Source organism: Phascolarctos cinereus, unplaced genomic scaffold, assembly GCF_003287225.1.
Source record: "Phascolarctos cinereus isolate Bilbo 61053 unplaced genomic scaffold, phaCin_HiC Scaffold_726;HRSCAF=1367, whole genome shotgun sequence".
Taxonomy (NCBI): Eukaryota; Metazoa; Chordata; class Mammalia; order Diprotodontia; family Phascolarctidae; genus Phascolarctos; species Phascolarctos cinereus.
Genome location: NW_027556098.1, coordinates 396,050,317 through 396,066,487, shown reverse-complemented (window position 1 = coordinate 396,066,487; position 16,171 = coordinate 396,050,317). Strand labels below are relative to the sequence as shown.

The 16,171-nt window shown below is 48.8% G+C and overlaps 1 protein-coding gene across 1 annotated transcript; it reads left to right on the top strand.

The window, feature by feature from the left end:
• The first annotated feature begins 319 nt into the window (after positions 1-319).
• Positions 320-15,034, top strand: RNF207 (ring finger protein 207). Its single transcript, XM_020975159.2, has 18 exons — positions 320-548; positions 1,023-1,213; positions 2,263-2,395; positions 4,225-4,369; positions 4,469-4,550; positions 5,706-5,781; positions 5,887-6,012; positions 6,380-6,426; positions 7,248-7,320; positions 7,919-7,987; positions 8,961-9,029; positions 9,190-9,287; positions 10,903-11,089; positions 11,964-12,149; positions 12,693-12,744; positions 13,618-13,735; positions 14,200-14,283; positions 14,718-15,034. Exons 2-18 carry the CDS (start codon positions 1,023-1,025, stop codon positions 14,821-14,823), a joined length of 1,842 nt encoding a protein of 613 aa, XP_020830818.1. The 5' UTR covers positions 320-548; the 3' UTR covers positions 14,824-15,034.
• The last annotated feature ends 1,137 nt before the right edge of the window (positions 15,035-16,171 follow it).

Here is a 16,171-nt window from a genome sequence, read left to right as displayed (position 1 = left end):
ACCGTGGTAGGAGGGAGAGAGGTAGGAAAGGTTTGGAATTTCTCAGGAGAGGAGAAAGGGGTGGATTGATAAGGAAAGACTGAGGCTGGGTCAAACAATCCAGGGGCCCCAGCCAGACCAAAAAGGGGAAAGGTGATCACTTCCACTACACAGTACCAGAGTTGGTAACTCTGCCCTCAATGTGCCCTAGAGCTCCCCAATAGCCTTCAACCTTCCTTGGGTCTATTCTTCCTGGCCAGAAGGGTTCCAGAGTCCCCCTCACCCCTACCTCCGGCAGCCCCGCCCTGCCTCAGGAATGGGCATTCTGCTTTCCAGCCCAGCCCCTGGCTGTGCAGTGGAAAGCCTGATGCCCGCTCCTCCTCCTGCCATCGGGAGAGGTCAGAAACCGACCAAATCATCTCCCTGGAGTAGGGGCAGCCTCTGGCATCTGCACTCTGAGGCTCAGAGAACCTCCTCCAGCAGCCTCTCCCAGCCTGACCAGAGCCTTTCCCAACAACTGAGTAACTTCGAAGAGGTGGGAAAGTGCCTTGGGAACATCTGTGTAGAAGGTAGGAGAGGAGGGGTAGCTTGCCCACCTCCTCACTCCCCGCCCCTGCCCAAATGCTTAGGAGAATCGGACCCAAAAGGGAATGACAAAAAAGTATCTTCTCATTTATGCACAAATTCAACCCCATTCATGACCTCCCCTGAGCCGTAGGCGCCAGGAGTCTCTCTCCAATTCTCCGGCTCTGCCGGGGCTGCAGCGGTCCACGGTCCAGACGGAAGGCAGCCAGTAAGGGAGAGTTGTGTTTGCCAGGGCACTGGAGTCGGCAGAGCTAAGGCTGACACTCCCCTAACCCTCAGCGCTGAGCCGCAGTGATTGCAGGTTGCCTTCTGGCCCTTTGATGTTACTCCCACCATCCCTATGACCCCAGGCAGTTGTCCTCTGAAGCAGAGGTCAACGCACAGCGGGGCAGACTTGACTCGGTCTCTCCCCTGTACCTTCTCCTCTCCCAACCGATCCACCTCCCAATTCCCAGCAGATGTCAGGTGAAATCTTCTGGCCTCTGGAGAGCCTCGCTGCCCTGGACGCCTCCAATGGCCACCCCCTCGTCTGCTTCCTGTGTCATGAGCAGTATGAGCACCCGTGCCTGCTAGACTGTTACCACAACTTCTGTGCCAGCTGCCTGCGGGGCCGGGCCGTCGATGGCCGTCTAGCATGCCCTCTTTGTGGGTGAGGAGTGTGTCCTCGGGTCTGGCCAAAGCCAGGCGCAATTCGAGTCGTTTTGCGCTAACAGGAATTCGAGAAAAAAATGAGTCTGAGACCAGGGCTTCTTAGCTAGGGACAGGTCTGCAGGAAGGGAATTCTACGACTAGAGCACAGGAGTGGAGAGCGGAGCTGGGCGCAATGTTGGGGGCAGCCCTGGTTCGTGGCTGCAGCTGCCAGGGCGTCTCTGTCAATGTCTACGTGACAATCTTCAATCCTTTCCCGAAATTGGCCCCTCACCCTCGAGGATACCCCGGTGGAGATCGAAGCTCCCAAAACTGGGGGCGGGGGAGGGAGGTGCCCGAGAAGGCCAGGCGTTTCTGTTTTGGGAGGCGTCTGCGCGCGGTGTCTTCACTTAGGCGCAGCTCTGTCTTACTTCTTCCTTTCACACCCGGCTTCCCCTGCGGTGGCTGCAGAGAGGGGGATGGGGAGAAGAGGGGGCACCTGCTCTGGAATGTGATCCCCGCAGGAGGGCTCCAGATAGGATAGCTATACACCGCCACACCCTGCCATGATTGCGGGCGCTTAAACACCTAAGTTTCTGCTAAGTCATCATCGAAATCTGATATCTTGACTTTACCAACCCGCTCTATACCACTGATTTCCTGGACCCTAAAGTCTTGTGTCCAAACAACCCAAATTTTCCGTGACCACTTCGGTTGAGTGAATATTGAAATCACCCTGACCAGGTTAAAGTACTTGTGCAAAGGAAGAGAGGGAACTTGTGTAAGAAGGGTAGCGAGAGAGAAGGCAGGCTTTTCTACGCTTTGAGATCGCGAATTCCAGAAGTCCCACATGAGAACGCATTCTGCCAGGCCAAGGGGATGCGATAAAAGTGGGGAGTGGAACGGAAGCTATTTATAGCGAAAATAAGAGGCAGGTGACCGACCATTTTCCCGGGTGCCTCTCAACTATTTTTAGGTCCTGGTGAATAAGTGATAGGAGGAAAGTGAGGGCTCGGGCCAGGGAGGGGGCGCCCGGCTGGGGCTTGCCTCCAGCCTCTCCCATGCCTGCAGCCACCCGTCCGTGGTGAAGGGAACCAATGGGCTGCCGCCGGTGGACCGGCTCCTGCAATTCCTGGTGGATGGCTCCTCTGACTGCGAAGAGGCTGTGCGCTGTGCCAACTGCGACCTGGAATGCCCGAGCCAGGCAAGGAGGAGAGAGGGTTGAGGGTGGGGAGGAGAGACATACAAGGAGAAGCCGTGGCTTGGGGTGCCGATCTCGTTTATCCTAAAGAAATAATACCTTACCTGTAATAATTCAGTCAATAAACACTTACCAAGTGCCTATGTGCCATGTGCCAGGCACTGTGCAAAGAAATGGCGATAATAATAACAATTAAGGTAAAAGACCAGGGGTGGGACCTGCTCTCAAAGAGCTCACAATCTAATACTAATATATAGCGCTGTATTAGGGGGCAGCTAGGTGGTGCAGTGGATAGAGCACCGGCTCTAAATTCAGGAGTACCTGAGTTCAAATGCAGCCTCAGACACATAACACTTACTAGCTGTGTGACCCTGGGCAAGTCACTTAACCCCATTGCCTAGCCAAAAAAAAAATCTTTTTTAAATAAATAAATATAGTGCTATATTAGTAGCATTAGATAGAAGTTTAAGATTTGCTAAGCACTTTACACACGTCTAATCCGACTCTCTCAACAATGCTAGGAGATAGGATCATTTATGTAGGGTTACAACAGACTTTAAAGATTATTTAGTCCCTTCATTTTACACATGAGAAAACTGAAGCCAATAGCAAGCAACTTGTCTCAATCATTCAGTTAGTAAGGAGAAGGGGGGAGTGGAATTTGAACCCAGGTCTTTGTTTCCAAATTCAGTATTCTTTCCACTGAACCATACTGCCGGGCTTAACCTCCTGTCCTTCAACACTCACTATCGATGAGTCGCTGAATTCCCACCCCCCTCCCCAGGTCCTTTCCCCAAGACCAACCATACTTTCCTGGGGGCTCAGACCAGAGTGGGATGACCACCTGCTGTGATGGAAAGAACTTCGGGGTGGGAAAGTTGATGTGACCCTGGGCAAGTCACATAACTTTTCTTTCTTTATCTGCACAATAGAGAAAATAATACTTCCAGCCCCTACTTCATTGGAATGTTGTGACAAAAACATCTGGAGAGTCTTTGAAGAGCTATGGAAATATGAGCAGCTGTTAGTTGGGGGTGGGCAGGGATTAGGATTAGAATCAGAAGACCTGGGTTCAAGTTTCTTCTTTACCACTTACTAGTCTGTGAGTTTAAGCACATTATTTTACCTCTACACTAGGCTTCAGTCTTCTCATCTGCAAACTGGAACTCTCTAGAGGTTCTAACTGGCTCTAAAGCCTTCAATCCCCTTGAAGATCTAAGATAATCTATCCCTCAAAAACATTGCGATACCAAGACCTCTAAAAGTCTGTACAGTTATCCCTTTCACAGGTGGTGGGAGTGTTAGGGGCACAGGGCCCCCCCAATCTGGAAAATTCACATACAACTTTTTGGCCCTCCCTTTATGCCAAAAAAGAAATCTGATTTTTTGTCTTTTTTTTTTTGAGGTGTTTACATTACCTTATTGTAAAGTTTGGGTTAAGTATTTGGTCATAGGCTCTGTGTCGTCTGCTGGCCCTAGCATGTCATCTACAGCTTTCAAAAAATTCCCCCCAAATTCCCATTTCTTATGCCATCTGGCAATTTATCAAAACTTCAAAGGTAAAAGTCAAGATGTGGAAGGGTTAACTAATTAGTGTTTGTTGAATGAATAAATGACCTCTACAACAAGCCTGTCCCTCCAGCCAGTTTCCAGGATTCACGTCCCAGCTGTTTCCTCCCTAGCCTGAATAAATGCAGACATAAGCCCTAAATTACAGCCCATATTCCTGGATGAAGTCCTCCTCTTACCTTGGCTTGGGGCCACCAGCCAAGCCAGCCTGACCCATGTTCAGTCTATCTATCCCACACTTTTCTCTTCACTCTCCTCCCTAGGATGCAGAAACTACCTACTTCTGCAACACCTGTGGTCAGCCACTCTGTGCCCACTGCCGGGAGGAGACTCACAAGGCCAAGATGTTCTCACGCCACGATGTTGTGGCCCTGGGCAAACGTACCAAGGACACCCACAAGAAGTGCTGTGAGTGTCCAGCCCTTGTCTCCAAATGAAACAAAGGAGAATTGAACACCCTGTTACTGATGCCACCCCCCAGCCAATGAACTTGCCTCCCTATTACAGCTTTGCATGGAGAGCCTTACATTATGTTCTCTACTGACAAGAAGTCCATGCTCTGCATTCGATGCTTCCGGGACATGCAGGGGTATGTGGGTCCTTCCCTCCTCTCTCCCTCCCCTTTTCCCTTCTCTCCTTTTCCTCCTTTCTTTCCCTCCCTCCCTTGTTCCCCTCTCCTCCTCCTTCCTTCCATCCCTCTCTCCCTTCATCCCTCATTTTCTTCTTTCCTTCCCTGGCTCCCTGCCTTTTATCTTTCCCTTTCTTCTTTCTTTCCCTTCTATCTTCATTCTCTCCTTCCTTCCCTCTTCCCATCCTTCAACTAACATCGATTGAGCACCTTCTGTTTGTAAAGCATCGTGCTGGACTCTAGGGGAGATATCTTGTTCCTGTTCTCATGGACCTGACAGTCTACTAAGTTAAGACCACACTAGTGATAAGCAACGTTTCTTAAGTACTATGTGAGGTACGGAGTGGGAGATCATGACTATCACTGCATTGGAGAGATCAGGAAAAACTTCTTGGAGGAAGAAGAGTTTGGGTTGGGCCTTAAAGGAGAGGTAGGAACACACCAGGGAAAGAGTTGAATGATGAGAAATTCCACACAGAGAAAAGAATGTGGTGGAGGCTGGATAATGTTGGGTTCTTAGAGAGAGGAGGTGGAAGAGTCTAGTCCAGTTTAAGTGGAGAGTAGATTGGAGGAAAATAAAGAAAGGTAAGACTGGAAAAGAGAAATGGATCCCACTCCATTGTGGATTGCAACTCAATAACCACTTATTTATTAAAAAGTTGTGTATTGGAGTCAAGAGGACCTGAGTTCAAATCCATCCTCAGACACTTTCTAGCTATGTGACCCTTAGCACGTCACTTAAGTGCCCGTGACAGTCCATAAGCCTGTACATAGCAGAGAAGGTGCACAAGTCAATGGAATACCAAACAGTCTCTACCTCGGAGGATTTTCCATTCCACTGGAGGACCTTGAATTGATCAACCTCTGGTTTTGAGCCATCTTTGCACTTGAGGCCAGACCCCAGAGTTATTTGGGTAGGGTTGAGCTTCAGCCCTTCCCCAGGATGGGTTGGAGGTGAGAAAGAATCCAGTCTGATAACCACACAAACTGAATATCATTTGAGTCCTTCAGTAGAGCCCAAGGCCCGGGAACCAGGATATCAGGAGAACAAGGGAGAGATTTGTAGACCCTATGAAGGGAAGTGTGGGAGTTCCCTGAGGCAGGCCATCTTTGCAGGGAAAGCCGGGCACACTGTATTGACATAGAGACAGCCTATGTGCAGGGCTGTGAGAAGCTGGACCAGACTGTCATGGTGAGTAGTTGGCACTGGCTTCTGGGGATTGGGGGAAAGTAAGACGAGGAGGGATCAGTCACCCCAGGCCTGCCTAGCCTGCTGAACAGCTCCCCTCCTCCCAAGGCTGTGAAGGCTTTGCAGACTTCCACTCGAGAGGCAATCACCCTGCTGCAGACCATGGTGGAGGAGGTGAGGCGCAGTGCAGCCGAGGAGGAGAGTGCCATCCATACCCTGTTCAGCAGCATGCAGGTAAGTTCCCCCTCTCATCCAAGGGCCAGACAACATCGATTGTGGCTCTTCCTGAGGGCCCACTGGAGTATGATGGTGGTTATGAGATCATTAAGAGCCTAGAATTCTTGGAGCTGGAAAGAATCTCAAATGGACATTTGGCCCAACCCACACCCCGAGCTCCTTCTACAGTATCTACTTGATGACCTTCAGTGCTCGGGAATTATCTACCCTCTCAAAGACAACCCAGGCTGCTCTTTTTGCACAATAGTTGCAGGCTTCTGTCCTCCTGTCCAAAGGCAAGCTTCTCCTCTACTTCTCCTCTACCCCTGTCCCAACCCTCTACCCCCACCTAAATTCAGATTGCTGCGTTATTGGTTTCTTGTAGGAGAAGCTGGCGGAGAGGAAGGCATTGTTACTGAAGGCAGTGAGGAGGTTGGTAGGGCCAAGAATAAGAACAATTCACACTGATTCATTTAAATGTTGAAAAAGCATTTGCCTCACACAATCCTGTGAGGTAAGTAGCGAGGGTGTTCTTGTCCCTGTTTTAACTGAGGAAACTCAGGCTCAGAAAAACTAAGTGACTTGCCCAGGGTCACACACCAGAGTTGGTCTTTCGCCCCAAGTCCACTGCTCCCACCACACAGGACTTCCCTAGCACCCTCCCTAGACATTACAATGAAGTACAGCAGGTCTCCTCGACTGAGCACCCGCAGTGTTTGTCACTGTCTTCAGGAAAACTCTTACGAAGGGGCATCTTCTCCAGAAGGGAAAGGGCCATTTTCTAAGATGTATAGATGTGTGCCACCACCAGCTATCACTCCCATATCCCGGGCCCAGGGGATTAGCCCAGATCTTAAATCACAAACCTTCTCCTTTTGCACTGCGAGGGGGTTTAGGGACCCAGAGAGTGAATCCTCAGAGTTCTTGAGTGAATTCAGTTTAAGTGAAGGCATCTAGGTGGTGCACTGAGTACTGCTGGGCCTCGAGTTAGGAAGACCTGAGTTCAAATTCACTTACTGGCTGTGTGACCCTGAGCAGTCACTTAACCTGTGTCTGCCTCAGTTTCCTCAACTGTAAAATGAGGATCCTAACAGCACCTGCCTTGCAGGTTGTTGTGATGATCAAATGAGATATTGATGAAGTGCTCAGCACATAGTAGGTGCTGTATAACACTTATTCCCTTCTCTTCCCCCTTCCTCATGCTGACCCCTGGATCCAGGGTGCTCATTGACCTACCTCTCCTGCCTCCTCAGCCAGTACGAAGAGAAGGACAAGGCCTTCAAGGATCAGCTCTCCCAGCTGGTATCCCTGCTGCCCACACTGCAGGTAAAGAGCCAGAGTCAGCTTCCTGATGACCAGAAGGGAGCACAGCCAAGGAACTAGCCCGTGGCTGGGGGGTTGTTTTGGGACATCTGGGCAACACTCCCCTTCCCCTTTCCCTCACCCGGAATTTGCATGCCACCTGAATTTCCCTCAACATTCAACAAACGTTCATGAAATGAGGAAAGGGAAGGGAATAAATATTTACATAGCACCAACTATGTCCCAGGCGCTGTGGTAAGTATTTCACAAATATTACCTCATTTGATCCTCACAGCCCTGCAAGGGAGGTGCAGTTATTATTCCCATTTTACAGTTGAGAAAACTGAGGTCTTGCATTCTGAGCCCTGACCTAAACCGGGAAAGGTACAGAGTTTAAATGAGACTAGGCCCTTGCCCCCTTGGAGCTCAGCTGGCAAGAGGGGAACATGATTTGTACACAAATAAAAATGGTATGCAATTTTTTTGTTGTTTGGGCCTGTCAGCTCTTCTGCATAAAGAATTTCCTCTTCCAAGGAGTTCGGCATCATTCCTTGGGATTCATCCTTTCCATTCAGACTCCCACTGTGGATGGTCAGTGGTGGGCACTACCTTGTCCCCATAGGTCCACCTGGTCACCTGCTCAGCTTTTCTCAGCTCAGCCAACAAGGCAGAATTCCTGGACCTGGGATATGTGAGTCACCCTGTGGAGGGATCCTCAGGAATGAAATGGTTTTCACATCTAGGTCAGGGCTTGGCAACCTTTCTGAACTGCCTTGCCGTCCTGTCCAGGACTTTTCTGAGGATGAAAGTGGGAGCAGGGGGGGGGGGCCAGAGGGAGAACAGCTCAAAGCATCTCCCCACATTTTTTACCAGGTGCACAATCATTTGGGTTGACCAACTCCTTTTCCACTGAATTCAAGAAAAAATAATCTAAGAAACACATGCTAGGAACCAGGTGCTGGGGAAATGAAGACAGAACTGAAAGCAGTCCCTTCTCTCCAGGATCTTTAAGACCCAAATGGCAGCCTTGGGGGCTCAGAGACATCATTCCCGTTATAGTGATTGATTTTGATTAAATAACTAGATTTCTTTCCTCAGAACAGCTCCTCTGAAGGGATGAGGATTTAGGGCTTGGGAGCTGGGAAGAGAGAGGAGACTCTAATGGTAGGATAATGGGGAGCTTTGGGTAGATGGAGGACGGCATGGGAGTACTGAGCTGCTTGGGAAAAGGAAAAGAGAGTGGGCGGCAAGGGATTTGGGACAAACTCCTTTGGGTGACAGAAAAGTCTTTAGTGCAGACCTGTCTGCTTCAGCAGTATCTGCTGCCCCTGGCACCTCAGGGCAAGGCTACTCCAAGAATATGGTAGGTTGACTGGAGGGGACCTTTCCAGGTTATTCCCTGCACTCCCTAAGAGCTGGATTGAGTGTGGGAGCAGGGCTGAGTGGTTGCCACCTGGAGGAAAATGGCATAAACTGACCTGGGCGTCTCCCACCCCTCTTTGTACTCATTTCCGTCTTTCCTGACTCCAGGAGGCCAGCCAGCTTTTGACTAGCTAGGAAATGACCGGGAGGGTGGGGGAAGGGGGGACAGGTCGGAATAGAGGATCCCCTGAGGCTGTGAGATCCCAGGGTCCTGAAAACGTCCCCCATCCCGGCTGCCACAGGAACTGATGGACCGGCTACAGGGCATAGTCACTCGGCCCCATCGCCTGCAGCCGGCGCAGAGCAGTAAGGTGCAGATCAGGGAGCCGGGGGGGGGGGGGGGGGGAGGAAAAGGCTGGATGTAGGCAGGGACCTGGGAGGAGGGGCACTGAGCCAGGACGTTCCCAGTTTGAGACTTTCCAGACTCCAATACTCCGCTCCTAACCCCCCCGCCCTGCTATGGCCCCACAGATCACCAGCGACCACCGCGCTGAGTTCGCCCGCTGTCTGGAGCCGCTGCTGCTGCTGGGTGCGCGCCGGGCGCCGGCGACTGGGGCTGCAGCCGCCATGTGAGGAGTGTGGGTAGGGTGTGTCCCCTTCCCTATCCCCACAGACCTCAGCCCTCAGCCCAGCCCAGAGGTCACTGCCAGCCCATGCTGGCTCAGAGCACTGGAGCCCAGGGTTAGGGGGTGGACACGCTGTGGAGACCAGTGGACAAGGTCTCTGTGGGGGTCCAAGCCAGCGCTTCCTGAAAACGCCCAAATGTGGATAGGGGACACCTCCCTCAACGGGAGGGGTCGGGAATCGCTCAGCTTGGGCTCTTCCTTCCCCAGAAGCGATGAGCAGAGGTCGAAGTCCAGAAAGGAAAGAGGCTAGAAGTCTGGAGAGCCCTGGGGTATCTAGCTCTCCTGGCCCCTCCTGGCCCTATTTTCAGTCCTGTTCTACCTGGCCATATATAGACTTCTTTGATACAGGTGTCAGGGGCAGGTGGGGAGAAGAGGGAGGAAGGAGGAAGAGTTCGCTAGCAGGGGCTTGCGCCATGAAACTTTTAGCTTTTCCATGGGGTGAGGAGCTGAAGTGATGGAAGCATCATCCGCCTTCGGACTGGTATTGCAGAACCCGCCTCGTTGGATTTGCCTCTTGGCGGCGCCAGGACAGAAGCTATAAGATCGGGAGGGCGGCTGGGATGGGGCATGGGGACGGGAGGCAATGCAGACAGATATTTGCAAAAGACACTGGCTGTGGAGGATCTTATCTCTGCCCTCTCAAACACTGGCTGCATCTTTAAGGCAGGAAGAATGAAAACTCCTTAAGAATCATGGGAAGGGCACAGCTAGGTAGCTCAGCAGATAGAGCACCAGCCCTGGAGTCAGGAGGTCCTGAGTTCAAATGTGAACTCACTAGCTGTGTGACTCTGGGCAAGTCACTTAACTCCAAAAGCTTTACCCCCCCCCAAAAAAAATTAGAAGGTACAGGAATAAAGTGATCTTATTAAAAAAAAAAGAAGAATCATGGGAACCCTAAAAGGCTTGGGAGGCAGCACTCGAATGGTTTGGGGGAGTTCAGGACAAGGTTGGCTCAGGGGCTAAGCAGGCCCAGACAAGAGGAAGGAAGCTGAGGGAGAGGCTGGTGGATGGATGGCCAATAGCTGATTTTTGGGCTCCCCCAACATCCTTGACTCAGTCCCCAGGACGGGGAGCAAGGTCTAACCTCAAGGGAAGATGAGGAGCTCCACTCCCCACATTCTATTTACCTGAGTTGGGGGAGGACCAGTCTACACAGCATGAGGCTCTCTTCCAACAATGGGTTTGTGCCCTGCACACACCATACATCTAGACAAAACACTTTTCTGCCTGAAAAATGATAGCTGGATATGGAAGAAATAAAGTGGGACTTGAGAAAAGCAGCAGGCCTCAAATCCACCTTCCACATAACCACTGTATGAGCACTCACGCTCTCTGGATCCAGTTTAGGGCAGCAGCACTGATTCACTGGGCAGGGCTGAGCAGGGGCCAATGTACAAATGTGTCCTTCACAAATGACTTGCACTGATAAACCTTCTCCCAAGCCTCGCTGATAAAGGCTCAATTTATACTGAACTGAGCAGCTGGTGTTGGGGGTGGAGCATATAGTTAATCCATCTCCAATCCTCTCCCCCAAGCCATCCATGCTCTCTCTCCACAGGCTATCTGGGTGTTCCACTACCAAGGCCCTGCTTAGTTCTGGCTGCCCATCCCCAGGTGGAAAGATGTCTGGGTCACCTATCCAGAAGCCCACACTGCATCGATCCGTCAGCACCAAGGTGCTGCTGGCTGAGGGAAGTGACACCCCCTTCGCAGAGCATTGCCGCCACTATGAGGAGACATACAGGGTGAGGGCCTGGAAGGGAGGGAGGTTGAGGGGTCAGCTGAGCAGCCCGGCTTCTCCTCGTGTCTAGTGGAAGACACCTCTCCCCTCCCGCATGACTAGGATCAAATTCTGCATGTGAGGGTTCCTGAAAAGACAAATACCTTTGCAATTTATCCTGAGAGCGTTCATGGAAATGTCCATCCAATTGCAGGCTACTCTCGTGATGGGCCGCTAGGTGGCGCCATAGTGCACAGAGTGCCGGCCCTGGACGACTCCTTCCTGAGTTCTAAGCTGGTCTCAGACATTTGCTAGCTGGATGGTCCTGGGCACTTCACCCTGTTTGCCTCAGTTTCCTCATCTGTAAAATGAGCTAGAGGAAGGAAAGAGCAAACCACTCCAGTATCTTTGCCAAGAAAACCCTAAATGGGGTCGTTAACAGTCAGACATGACTGAAAGGACTGAACAACAAAAAGTCTCTTGAATCTGGATTCCTTTCATCCACCAAATGCTGGTTTCTCTGCCATTGAGGGGTACTGGACTACGGCATCATTAGAAGGGGCAAAAACCCTGGTGACCACGGAAGCAGAGAAAGGAAAAATTTAGTTGCTCTAGCACCCTGAAACCCTTTCTTAGAGCACCTCTAAGCACATTCACTTCTGTCTGGGTAGTAGACACGACTCGGACCAAATGTAATTACCCAGGGAGCTAGATGGACTATTGAATGGAACACAGGGCCTGGAGTCAGGAAAGCCTGAATTCTAATCTCCACCTGCCTTGCAGGGTTGTTGACATAATATCTTTAAAGTGCTTAGCACAACCCAGCATGTGGTAGGCAATATATAAATGTTTATTTCCTTCCTACCCCCACCCCCAAACCTGGGCTTCTCTGAACACAGACCCTGCAATCTGAGATCCAGAACCTGAAAGATCAAGTGCAAGAATTACATCGGGACCTCACCAAGCACCATTCCCTCATCAAGGCAGAAATTATGAGTGACATCCTGCAGAAATCCCTACAGGTGGATGGGCATATCGCTTCCAAGTATGCCTCGGTAGAAAGGATGAGGCCTGTCTTTGAAGAGGTAAGAGGCCTTCAGGGGAAATGTCCCCAACATCTCTTTTCTCCTCCACCAAAATATACACAGTGGGGGAGGCTGCAGCTCAAAAAGGAATTGATCCATTATTTCATTTGCATGTATGTGGGAAGCAAGTGGTCTTTACTACCTAGTAAAAGCAGATATCCCCTCAAACAGGGGGCGCTAGAGAGCACAGGGTAGATTAGTGACTCAGTGACCGACCGCTACTACACCCAGACACGCTCCCCAGTGTTCACCAGCTGGGTTACTCAGTAGATAGAGCCTGGCGTCAGGAAGACCTGAGTTCACATACGGTCCCAGACACTAGCTACCTAACCCTGGGCAAGTGAGTCCCTTGTCCTTGTCCTGTCTCAGCATCCACCTCTGTAAAGTGAGGTAATAAAAGAATTTGTTTTGCAGGGTTGTTGTGAGATATTTGTACAGATCTTTGCAAAGCTTAAAGCAGTATATAAATTCTACCTGTTGTTATTATGGCACAGTGCTCTGCTGGGCAGTTCAGTCTAACAATTCTCTCATTTTTTCTTTCAGACATGGGAGGAAACCTATCAGAGAGTGGCAAATGAGCAAGAAATTTATGAAGGTACCCAAACAATTGTGCTGTCAAGTGAATTAACTGCCCTGCCTTACTCTAACAAATTTCCTGTATGAAGGAGATATATATATATATATATATATATATATATATACACACACACACACACACATGTACACACTAGAGAAACATAACTAGGAGGAGAAATACTGCAGTCTTATTGAAAAGGAAATGTATCGGGTGACAGCGCCAATCATTATTTCAGAGATCTGAGTAGGAAGGACGCCTCCTACCTCACATCAGAGAAATGGCCAAATACAAATGCAGAATGAAACATCCCCCTTCAGACATGCTCCAGGGGCTGATTTATTCTGTTTAACTGTAAGAGGGTTAGGAGGAGGAAAGAGTCATTGGGAAGTGACATTGATTTTTCTTAAGCACCCATAAAACATTTTTTAAAATATGAAATAAAATATCCCAGAAAATTGCACTGCTAGGACTTCATCTGAGTCTGCAGTAAACGAAATATTCTCATTGACTGCCCTATTATCCTTCCCCTCCTCTCCCAAGATGAAGTAGGTAATAAGTGAGAAAGGTACTAAATTAAGCAAAGGAGATGGATATTTCAAATTCACACTAAGAACCTAGAGGCAGCTAGGTGGAAATGTGGCTAGGGCATTGGTCCTGGAGTCAGGAAGACATCAGTCCAAATCTAGCCTGACTAGCTCCACTAACTAGCTATATGACCCTGGGCAAGCCACTTAACCTCTGCCTCAGTTTCCTTATGTGTAAAAAGGGACCAATAACAGCACAGGTTGTGAGGAGACATTTGTACAGCTCTTTGCAAATGTGTTAATGCTAGCTACTATAAAAGTTTAATTGGTCCCCTTGCCTCAAACTGAACTTTCTTGTTCTGGGCAGCCCAGCTCTATGATTTGTTCCAGCTGAGACAGGAGAACAGCTATTTGATCAATATCACCCAGCAGATCACTCCTTATGTCCGTTCCATTGCTAAGGTGAAGGAACGGCTAGAGCCCAGGTAAGAAGAGGAGATGACTCCTCACCCCTCTTGAACAAGTGTGGCTGCTGGATCTGCAGGTTTAGACTGGCACAAGCTTTTGTGGAGGAGGCTATGTGAGATGCAAGGTGGGTGGGGTGGCTTCTAAAACATTATCAGTCAGAAAACTGGCAGGGCCATGCTCCATCTGTATCGGGTGAGATCTTCCACAGGACCCTGGACTTCAGAAAGTACAAAATGTGAGATCACTAGCCCTGCCAGAAAGATCAGTAATATGTGGTCAGTTTCAGCAGGAAGAATGAAAGGTCTGACAGCCTTGGAAATGTAGTTGGCTCCTCAAGACGGTCCTGGTGACCTGGGCAAGAAGGGAATTAATTCACCGTTAGCTATGTGTTTGTTTAAACTTGTAAGTGCAATGTAAAAAGTGAGCTTGCCAACTTTGGTTCTTTCAAAGGGTTACAGTTAAGAGACTCTCTTTCTGACAGATTCCAAGAACCTATTGATGAGCAGTCAGAGAATTTGCACAAAATATATGAAGACGTGGTGGTGATCAATGAGAATCAAACCAGGTAGATGAAAGGTCTTTTCTAGAGAAACAGATCAATGAGAAAAGGAGGGTGTTTTTTTTTTCTTTTCTGAACAGTAGTTGAAAAATGTTAAGTTTGGGGGACAGCTAGGTGGCGCAGTGGATAGAGCTCTGGACTTGGAGTCAGGAGGACCTGAGTTCAAATCCGGCTCTACACACATAACACTCATTAGCTGTGTGACTCTGGGCAAGTCACTTAACCCCAACTGCCTCACTAAAAATAAAATAAAATAAAATAAAAAGAAATAATGTGTGGACAAGATGCCCTTGGTAAGACCCATTTGCAAGGGACATGTCAAGCTTCATTCTCCAACTGCTGATTCCCAGGAATCTTGTGATACAATGAAATGAGGAGTGTTGGAGGGAAGAGGGGCAGTGTGGCAATTATATATATTTCATATACATTTGCTTCTGTAGAAGTGAGTCAACTAGTAGCTCTGAAGAGAAGAGAGAAGATGCTGGAGCCCAACAAAGGGGACAACCAAATTCTGAACAGACTCTCAGAAGAACTCCTGAAAAATAAAGGCTATTAACAAATGGCCTTTAACAAAAATAAAGAGAAATATGGGATGGAAACCACCAGTAACAAAGAACCCACAGCTTAGCCAAAGGGACTTATCAGGCTTTTTTTAAAAAAGTAGATTTAAAGAAAAGTTTCCTTCTGTCGCACTTACCAAACATAATGGATAATTTTGCCAAAAATAAATTGTGAACTTAGCTATCAGGGTTTCAAATTAAGGTTTTATCCTTGCTTGAGCTAACTTTGCCCTTTTCTCCCTTTACACACCCCCAAGTGAGCCATAGCTTAAAACACAACTATTTCCCATTTGGGGAAATGAGATTTAGAAACTCTCCTCCATTCAATTAATTTCAAACCAAAGTGAAAATCTGTCCCCATTTGGCAATGTGTCAATAATAATCCCTTACCTCAACTAGAGCTCTCTGCCATCCGTTCCAGCTCCCAGTTTTTGGGTAAGGTTTTGCCAACACCTCTCTTCTGGGATGGATAATTCCAACTTCTCAGCCAAAGCCTTCCTATTGTGGCAATATCCTTTGGAAAATTCTATTCTTTAATGTATGGGCTCAGCAAAGGGGGAGGGCACAAGTCTCTCCAGATTCTCTTCTCTTTTAGCAGGGGATGTGCTTATCGGGAAGTCTTGCCTAAAGCGTGTTTGGCCGGAAGAACTATTGAGGCTATCTCCTCAAAGAGAAAGTTCTGTGTTCAATTTCTCCCCCAGATATTGCCATTATCATTTGTTCACTTGCTACATTAAAGCATAGTTCAGCAGATATCACTTACCAGTAAACCACTTGGATGAAAGCTTTCTTATATTCTAAAAGAAACTAATCTGCATGATCCCAAATTAATTTGCATCTCCCACACACCCCATGGCTCAGTAAGACCCTAGCTCACACTGGTCCATCACAGAGCTAGCTTTCCTGGTTGCTGAGTAGCAAGTAGCTCATGTCAAACATTCCCTCCTCTTGGTAACTATAGTTACAGAGATGGATGAGTTTATTTTTGATTACATCAAAACCTTTAAGGTAGGCAAATGATATTGAGAATACTCATTTTAGAAAGGTTCGATAGTGGTTGTGATTCGTCCAAGATCGTCACGCACACACACACCACACACACACACACACACACACACGTGTCGGGACAGGACCTAGTTCTCAGTCCTGTACTCTTTCCAGTATCACACCTCTGAGATTTTAACCCCAGCCTCATGGCTATCAGCTAGTAGAAGTGGCCCTAAGCCTTGCAGGTTTTCTGACTCCAAGTCCAGTGTGACATGAAATATTAAACCAGGTAGGACAAGACCAAGACTTGCCCAGACAGATTTCACTATTCTATGCCCACGGCCTGA